The 9,576-nt window shown below is 40.7% G+C and overlaps 1 protein-coding gene across 1 annotated transcript; it reads left to right on the forward strand.

Moving 5' to 3' along the window:
- Positions 1 to 1,240: 1,240 nt before the first annotated feature.
- LOC119730174 lies at positions 1,241 to 3,808 on the forward strand. The gene has a single exon (XM_038202960.1). It carries the CDS (start codon positions 1,722 to 1,724, stop codon positions 2,097 to 2,099), a length of 378 nt encoding a protein of 125 aa, XP_038058888.1. The 5' UTR covers positions 1,241 to 1,721; the 3' UTR covers positions 2,100 to 3,808.
- The last annotated feature ends 5,768 nt before the right edge of the window (positions 3,809 to 9,576 follow it).

Raw genomic sequence — 9,576 nt, forward strand, 5'->3', positions numbered from 1 at the left:
GGATATGACAAGCTATAGTGCTGTACGTGCGTAGTTTTGAAATTGGAAGTGCCAACGCAAGGCCTCAAACCGGAAAATGTTGGTTTTTAGCATACATACATGTACATAACATTGGCAAACTTTGATGAAGTGTAAAAAAAAAAACTGCAGCATATTTGCTGGAGAACTTTTGACATAGTGTTTGTGATGTACTAAACCCCACATATGTGCATTAAAAAAAGTAGACCTAGTGTTGCTGGAACGAAACTCATTTTACAGCCGGTTTTTGAGTTTCAGCTTATGGCCTATATCGTTTAAAGTCTTGACCAGGTTGTCGAAGTATTCATTGATAGCTTATCTAGACCAAGCATCTCGTGACCGTTTTATGTTCTCGCAAATGCGTGTGCCACACTGTCTTTATTTTGCTTCAGGACAGAATTCACCCATTCAATACCGGGCATTGAATGGTTTTGGAATCGGTTCTGCTTGACCCTATTCACTGCGGCCCTACATTTGAACAGGTTTCAAAGTTTATTTGTCCAAGTAACCTTTGACGAGATGCCTCAACTCTCGAGTGCCTAATGGATATATAGTCCCATTCGGCACTAGTCTGGATTCCCTAAGGAGATGATCCCCAAAGGTCTTGTCAGAAATCGTCTGTACACCTATGGAAAGAGTGTCAGGGTGCTTGAGGTGCCTGAAAATGACTGTTTTGGGGATGCCATACAGTTCTTATGCTTTCCTGTGGCTCAACTCTCATCTTTACTGTGCTCTTCATATATCTTTTGGCCACAGGCTTTGGTTTAAAGTCACGTGGCATCCTGTCTCTTTTTTACCACGGTTGTTTTGCAAAAACGTGAAAATAAAGCTTAAAAGAAAGGACAAAATATCAGCACAACTTCAAATGCTTCCCAGCTCAAACCTTACATACAAGACCATATTTGTGAGGTCTTGATGTGAAATCAGATGGTTCTCTCAAGAAAATCCCAAGATGCAATGTTTTGACAACATTAGGATTTGAGACGTTTTCCAAGACATCGGATTTTCTTTCACGCAGGGGTACATGTTAGTTGTTTCCCATCACGTGGGTCATGGCTGGGCAGCTGGATGCATGTGGTACATATATTTCAGATGTGTGTCCCTATTCACCTCTTTGTTCCTATTCCTCCCGTTTTATGGGTACCCGGCCCATATTGTTGATAGTGCAATGGTTTTTCCAAACATTTTACCTACGGCAAGTCAGAGTGCTAATAATATATCTATTCACGTTCGATCATCCTTGTCTCAATGTCGCCAGTAGAACATGGCGACAAAGTGAGACACGAGCTTTTTGGGGTCTCCGTGTAAAAAAATCCTTAGTATTTTCGTTATCCTAGCCTCAGCATACGTAGATATCATACCAATTGTCAATAAGGACATACTCAAGCCTTGGAGACCGTTTGGTGAGAAAGAAAACGACAAAATCAGTGAGCGATCCTGGATCACCACCAACGTTATCGCCACAGTCTGCAAACCCAAGCACAGAGCAGTCCCTTTCCGACACCGACGAGTTTAAACACCTTGTCCGTCAAACCCTGACAGAGATTCAATCAGGACAAAAAGAGTTACGTAACTGCATACATAGGCTGGAACAGAATATCAATGACTCCATTGAATTCCAGAGTAAGCGTATTGACGGCTTGGAGTTGAAGATAAAAGAACTTGACCGGATAACTGCAGTGGTTGCCAAGGCTGAGAAAACCATGGCCGACCATGCCGAGCAGCTAAACAAGCTGGAACGCTTCTCTCGGAGAAATAATCTTCCGGTTATCGGCTTCCCACAGCAGAAAGTTGAAGACTGCCTGGCTCTCGCTCACAATCTCTTCAAGGAGAAATTCAAGATGCCAGATGCAAAGCTGGAACGAGCTCACCGTGATCGCCCAAAGATGGACGGCAGACCACAGCACCTTCTTATCAAGCTGAACTGCTATCAGGACAAAATCAAGATCCTCCAGCAACAGCGACAAGTCCGGACAAGTCGAAGACCTGACCAGAGCCGACCTGCAAGAGAAGAGAAAATGGTCAACACAAGCCTCCGCAGCGGACAAGGAGGGAATGAAGTACAGGTTCGTAGCCGGTAAGTGGAGAGGTGCAGGCGGCGCACTAGCTGACTTCTACCGTTAAGCATCACATCAATCTGCATGCTTCCACTGTATATCTATGTGCTGTATATGTTATGTTTGCTGCAAATCATCGCATTAACCATCCATTATGATTTTTACATCGAACTTTTTATCTATTACATTCATTCGCTTGAAATTGATTGCTTCAATTTATTTGTTTTGCATCTTAATCTCCTTGTGATTGGTTAAATTATTGTTACTGGTTTGTTCATGCTTGGGTTCCTTCTCCACTTACATACTGTTTACTTTACATACTGTTTACTTAAGTTAAGTTTTTGTTTTGTATATCGTATTGTATTGTTTATCTTTCGTCCAAATGACCCTAGCTGACTTTGTTGACAATATTTCTTTTTCTGATGATGATGTTTTTAATGATGAACAATGTGCCTATTTTGAGTTTACTGAATTTACTCTATTTGTTAGTCCCCCATTGACTTGCATTTTTTTCCGTTTCTCCTTTTGCCTTTACATACTGTTTACTTTACATACTGTTTACTTAAGTTAAGTTTTTGTTTTGTATATCGTATTGTATTGTTTATCTTTCGTCCAAATGACCCTAGCTAACTTTGTTGACAATATTTCTTTTTCTGATGATGATGTTTTTAATGATGAACAATGTGCCTATTTTGAGTCTACTGAATTTAATGATTTAAATATCTCTACACCAGGTATCTTCTCTATCTTTTACGTGAATTCCAGGAGTCTCTTCGACATAACAGATTACTTGGCTAGTCTTAACCACTCTTTCTCCATCTACGGGTTCACTGAAGCTTGGTTTCAAACAATCCCTCCGCCCTATGTTCACATGGATAATTTCCGTCTAGTTCATTCCTCACGTTCCGATAAACCTGGCAGAGGGGTAGCCATGTTTGTCAAGAACTCGCTGAATTTTCGGATCCGTGAAGACCTCATGCCTTCTCATAATGGCTTTGAGACAGTTTTTATCGAAATTCAGCATGACAAAGCTAGCAATCGTGTTGTGGGAAATGTCTACAGGGATCCTGGTACTTCATTTGACCACTTTAACGAGGCTTTTGGTACCTGCCTAGATAAGATAACAAAGGAGGGAAAGCTGTGTTACATAATGGGTGATTTCAGCCTTAATATACTTCATTGTGCAGATCACCAACCCGCGGACGACTTTGTGAATGCTGTCTTGGCCTGTGGTTTCCATCCTTTAATCACAAAACCCACTCGCATCACTCCCCATTCTTCCACACTAATAGACAACATACTAACCAATTCTGATCTAAACACTACAGCTGGGATTCTGTACTCTGACATCTCTGATCACTATCCACTCTTCCGATTCACTACTTCTTGTCTCCAGAGCTCTGAATCCTCTCCTTAAACATATCTTTCAAGGGATATTAACACGGAATCCCTCAGTTCATTTAAGCAAGACCTCGGCAGCATTGAGTGGAGTGACGTGTATCTAGCTCAGGACTCTGATACTGCATATAACACTTTCCTTTCCATTTTCTCCTCCTGCTATAATCACCATTTTCCCCTCACTCTTAAACAAGCTATTTACCAGTCTTTCTTTTATTTATGGATGTATTCTCTAAAGGAGTGTGGAATAAATGTCTTCTTGAATTGAATGTCACCCATTAATTTAATTCTCAGATACACCATCGTTGGCTTTTACAGACCTTGATGCAAATTTTCTCAACAATACTGAACGAAAAAAGCTGCCACAAACATTCCCATACTTGTTGCTGCCCCACTGCGTACGGATTATATACATGTACCATACCATATAGGTAAAACATATTATGGCGATATGGAACTACATGCATTGCAGGTGCTTTTCATTTCGTTCGGAGAACTCGCATAAGTAATTAAACAAATATTTAATGGGCAAACTCAACATGTTTTTCTTTGGTAATGAGCGATTGGCTCACACTATCAGCAACCCACATGCACATCGCATAAATTAATTTGCAAACAGTAAAAATACAACTTTTTAAAATTGAACTATAACTTACAAGTAGAAAATAATGATAAAATATCCCCACATCACAGTTACTCAACAATTGTCAAACGATATAATTCAACTTCACATTTCAACTTAATTATAGACAAGCTCAGTAGGCATCTCAAATAAACTTAAATTAAATATAGAACCATCATCACACGATATTCACGGGCTCACGGCAGATAATACAGAAACTATGCAGCAGAACATTATACTCACACACACTGTTCTCTATATGTTGTCCCTTAAACTCTGTTCACGGTACGTGTAGTGGTCGAATGTATTTTCACTGGATAAAGCTTAGACTCAATCATTTTAACTTGGCCAAAGCTTGACTTCAGGAAAAGTGACTACACTCGAATTGGACTTGATTTGCTTGGCCTCAACCCAGACTGGACTTGACTATAACACTGCGGACAGGAGTTCAACCCCATGTGACAACAACAGTATCAGCGTTTGAATTGAAACTTCAAGTTAATCTGCAAGTTCCCGTACCAAACACGATCACACTTTAAATCTGAATCCCTTTGCCAACTTGTCACGGCTGAAGATACGGCTGAAGACACCAATATCCTTGTCCAATAGCTAAAATAGCTTAAATTGTAAACTGCACTCAAAAGTTGTACAATATTTCTGACCCTGTAAACAGCAGTACTACCAGCAAAATTAATTATCACTAAATGATTCCACACACACTGAAAAGAAAGAATGGCTACTCACTTACAGAAACTCCGCTCCTAGATGCAGCACTACACACTTGACTGTGGCTTGCCTCACAAACATACTCTTCCAGAAATCAAATCAAAGATTGTTATACTAAAAAGGTACAGTGCGGATTCGACGAGAACGGAATCCAAGTTTACTCTCAAAGGCGAAGGCGCGCAAATGATAGAACCACTTTCGCCTAGCCCCTTTTTTGTCACCGTCACCACGAAGTGACACTGACGTTGAAAAATCAAATATTTTGCAATTTCGATTTTGTGTGTGATTAATTACACATAATCTATCACCTTAAGAAATTATTATTCACAGATTTAATTAGTTTTGTCAAAATATTAATTAACATTATTTAACGTTTGTAACATTAATGGGTCAAACTGGAAAACGCGTTTTCACGAAATGTACTTACCATTCTTTGTCGTGTAACCTGCCTGCACACTACGCGTCAATAATGGGTTTTGCGTTTTCACGAAGTTGCGGGGGTTAAGGTCACTTCGAGGTGACGGTGACAATTTATAGTCGTCGACGTCATACACGGAGGGATGGGCAGAATTGGACAATTGTCAGACCCCTATGAGTCCCGTGTCCCACACAAATTATAGCTGGTTCGGTTCCTTTTGCAAACCTAGGGATATATCTGGACACCTGACCTCAAACACACGTGTAAATGATGACAGGCAACAGTTCATGCTTCTGTTATCTCATTGGTCGATATGCGTCTGTGCTGTGCTACCCTGTACTTTGATTGGCCTATTTCTCCTGCGCACAGGCATGGGTCACACTGAACATAACACCTTATTGGTACGCACGCAGATATTTAAATGTGGTTGACAATCTTAGCTTCGCCATAGAGCACGTTCAATCGTAAACTCGGTTTATAAGTTCAGTCATTCATTGTTTCAACATCTCTGTCTCATTTATTCGGTTTGAACCCAGGCGTTATGCCTTGCGATGGATTTTAGCAGATTATTGGAATCGTATATCTTCTTGCGTTGAGGCGCTGGTGGGTTTTTGCGGTGTATAATCGATGGAATTGTTACAGATCTAGGTTTTAGTGATTCGCCAAGGGACATGATTTTTTGTAGCAATAGTCTCTGGATTGTTGGAGGTGTTGGTGCTCAGTGTTTGCTGGAAAACAACCTAGTCGTCTGCACACACAAGGGGTTAGTTTAATACATTTTTTGACATTAACACGTTCACAGAGCTCGGATAAAACAGTTCCGTTTTCGACATTCGAGTTGGGTATGGATGACAAGAGTAAATAACAAGATGGGGCTCTATATATTGTGTAGGAGAGCCCTAAAACTGAAGATAGTAACACACTTACACAAGAAAAAAGACGGGCACATGAAACAACCAGTCTAGCACCCTTTAGTAATGCATCAATGAACTGTGTCAAAAGAAACCTTCTGGCGCTGTTCTCTTTTTGAACAATTTACCTATAGTCGTGCCACCAGAGCACTAAGGTTATAAAAATTAACTCATCAACGATTCACCTATTGTATGCACACTGAGAATCTGAAAAATACAAATATTAAATAATACAATCTTTTCACTTTAGTTTAGATATATAAGAATTTCAGAAGACATAGGTCTAATTAGAGGAACGATTGTGATTGGTCAATGTGGGAGTCGTGAGATTGAAATTCTGTTGCTGATTGGCGAACATTGCAGGTTTACATGGGCGAACGTGATAATTCCATAAAAGAGTTGTTGAAAATGATGATTCTTAAGCCTATACATGTGGTGGTGTTACCAATACAGGTCAGAATAAAGCTTCCTGCTACTATTCATGCTAATGCGGGCGAATATTTCTGGGAATACTTCGGGGAGGCCCGTGCCGAATTCGCCAAGACTGGATTTGGTTTGTCTCGTCGATAGCGCCCTCTCAGGTTGATGTCGGTTGGTTGCACCCGGACAGACTTTAAGTAGATGAATATAACCTGCAAATCGAGTCCTGGGCCAAGACTGCCACACAGCATACTGATGGGATTGTGTACATATTTACGCCGACTGAAAAATTAAGTAGCGTGACGTAAACATGTGTGAATAACGCGGTGGTACCGAGCAGAGTTTTAGCCCTTCTCCTTTCTCAAGAAAACCCCTCTTTATTGGAAGTTGTCTTGGTGTTTCTGACCCATCTCCCTTACAGAACGGCTAAAACGCGCTGTCCGTGCCATTCACCGGAAAATCTAGCCCGGCGGATTAACAGAGCCTGTGACAGTAACGTGTGCTAGATTATCCACTGAATTCATCTTGAGAGATAAGCATACCTTATTACTGAGACCGTTACACTAGCTTCGGGTCGACCTGCTGTTTGCTTGTGCTGCGACAGAATTTTCGGCATCAAGCAAAGCGTTTTGCCCAGGCCATCTTGGCTTAGAGCGGCGGAGTTGCGAAGACCCGAACCGACTGGAGCAAAAATTAAGTTAGCACGCACGAGTGGCAAAGCTAAGAGCAAAGACCAAAAAAGCCAAAGCAAAGAGATAAGCATACCTTACAACTGAGACCGTTACACTGGCTTCGGGTCGACCTGCTGTTTGCTTGTGCTGCGATAGAATTTTAAAGGTTAACCAATCACAACGCGGATTTTGCCTAGTCGCTTCCATTTTTAAAAGAAGGATGAGTAAGGAAAACGTAAGAACAAATAACTGTAAGTTCAGATGAAAAATAAGTTCATACACTCAAATAATTTGTTGAATTACTTTTAACAGTAAAATTTAAATGAGATAATGTAAGAACAATTACGCAGTCACGATCTCGTGGAAAACTAGACTCGCAGTTTTTGTTTTTAAATTGTGCGCAAGCATCTGGGCGCGTCGACGCGTCCGGGTAGTAGCCACGCACGCAATAAAAGGCTGATGATTGGTTGGAATTTTGCTACTGGGGTAGCAAGCACAGGACAAGGGTCATGCTCGGGTCACAAAACTGAGAAATCGTGTCACTGTCTTGGAACAAGCGGCATCTCGACACAGAATAATCATAACCATGCTCATCATGTCACCAACTACGCAATACAAATTAGATGCTCCGACTGCGCGCACGACGCAATTACTTCAAACAGGTCTACTAAGTTTGATACCTGACTGTCGGGAATTACAAGTTCCAATGTGGCGCAGAAGTTCACATTTGTTTCTACTGTTGCGAATGTTGCTTTTTGTAGCACCACACTCTGGTCGAAAAAAAATGACGACGGAAAATGTTCCCTATGCACGATCATTGCTCAGACGTACGTAGCTTTATCCTTAAAAATCAGTCGCCGACTGTTCCGTGTTGATCTGAGGGCCGCTTAGGAAACAGTTCGTACAAATAATAAATATAAGTGTCAATGCTGAGAAAGAGATGATTTTTTTGTTGCAAATTGTTCTTTATGAACTGAATGGAAAGAGGGAGTAAGCAACTAAAACAGACCCTTGAATACTTGTACACTCTTTGTCACTAATTCTGCAGTAGGATTTGGGGATTTTGGTTGAGTTTGGATTGTTGTTATCAGGTTTCTGTGACTGAATGCAGGTGTAATCATGGTAGATTAAACGTAATCATATAGTTTTCCCCAAGAGTTAATGATGCTGCAAAGACTTCATACAAACTGCTCGTAGTTATCACTTGATAAACCGAAGTATACTTGTGAAACGTACCTAATAGTAAGACATGATTTCAAAAAAGTTGAGAAAGTTCCAAATATGCCAAATTTCGTTTGCACCAATTATTTGTTTCATGATGTGCATGAAGTTTTCTTTTCAACGGACCATATACCAGCAGGAAGATTCATCATGTGTTCCTGACTTCCTCCCTTAGGCCAAAAAAAGGTTTCGGTTTCTGGCATTGAGCTTGCCCAAAAAGCAGTGCGGCGACGCGGCTTTTATTTTTCCTACTTTTTTCTTCTTCAAATGTCGGCTGATGTTGCAGATGATGACGCTTCGATCCCCTTAAAATTCTCAAAGTATCCTTCAGGGTTGACCTTCAGGTGACCTTAATAAGACCATAAGGCAAATGGTGCCCGAGAATGTAGATAGTTAAGACAAAAATCAGAGAAAACGGTATCGTCAACGTCAGACCATACAGCGACATCGTTATCGTGTCTGAGCTGATTCACGACCATCGCTTCTACACACACACCTCTGGCTTCAACACACACAACACAAAAATACAGCACCGTCTGCAAATGGTGCCCTACTATTCTGTGCAAAATACATGTGAACCCAGAAAGGCCACATAAAGCATATACTCGATCGTAACCCCATTTAATGCAAGTTAAAATTGTGCATCAGCAGGATTCCAGTCAAACCAGTGAATTTGGCGGTTTTGGGACATCATCTTACATTAAAAAAAAACTGTTTAATTTTGCCGACGCGCATGGCTATGGCGACGCGCGGAGACCTTTTTTTTTTTTTTTTTTTGGCCTTACGCACAATCTTTCTGGAGGCTCCGAGCCAATCAGAGACAGTCTACTAGAAGTCAAGGCCAAAGCTTACAACAATAAAGCAATAATTCTGAATGGTCAAAAGAAAACCTCTGAGGCTCTTTACATGCTTGTATTGTCCAGGTTGATATATACTCTACAGGAAACTGCTTCAGGTTTTTTATGATACACCGTAGGTAAAGCAGGATTTGTTTTCTTTTCTGACTGATGAATTGCTTGGATTGACTACCTTAAATACATTTGAGCCTACCTATATATTCTATCTGTGATGTTCTTATTTAAGTTTACTTGTGCAGTTGTCTGTCATTTTTACA

The sequence above is a fragment of the Patiria miniata genome, unplaced genomic scaffold, assembly GCF_015706575.1.
Source record: "Patiria miniata isolate m_02_andy unplaced genomic scaffold, ASM1570657v1 HiC_scaffold_22, whole genome shotgun sequence".
In the NCBI taxonomy this organism is placed as follows: Eukaryota; Metazoa; Echinodermata; class Asteroidea; order Valvatida; family Asterinidae; genus Patiria; species Patiria miniata.

Coding starts and splice junctions, on each gene's coding strand:
- LOC119730174 (XM_038202960.1), top strand. CDS start 1,722: ATGGCCGACCATGCCGAGCAGCTAAACAAGCTGGAACGCTTCTCTCGG.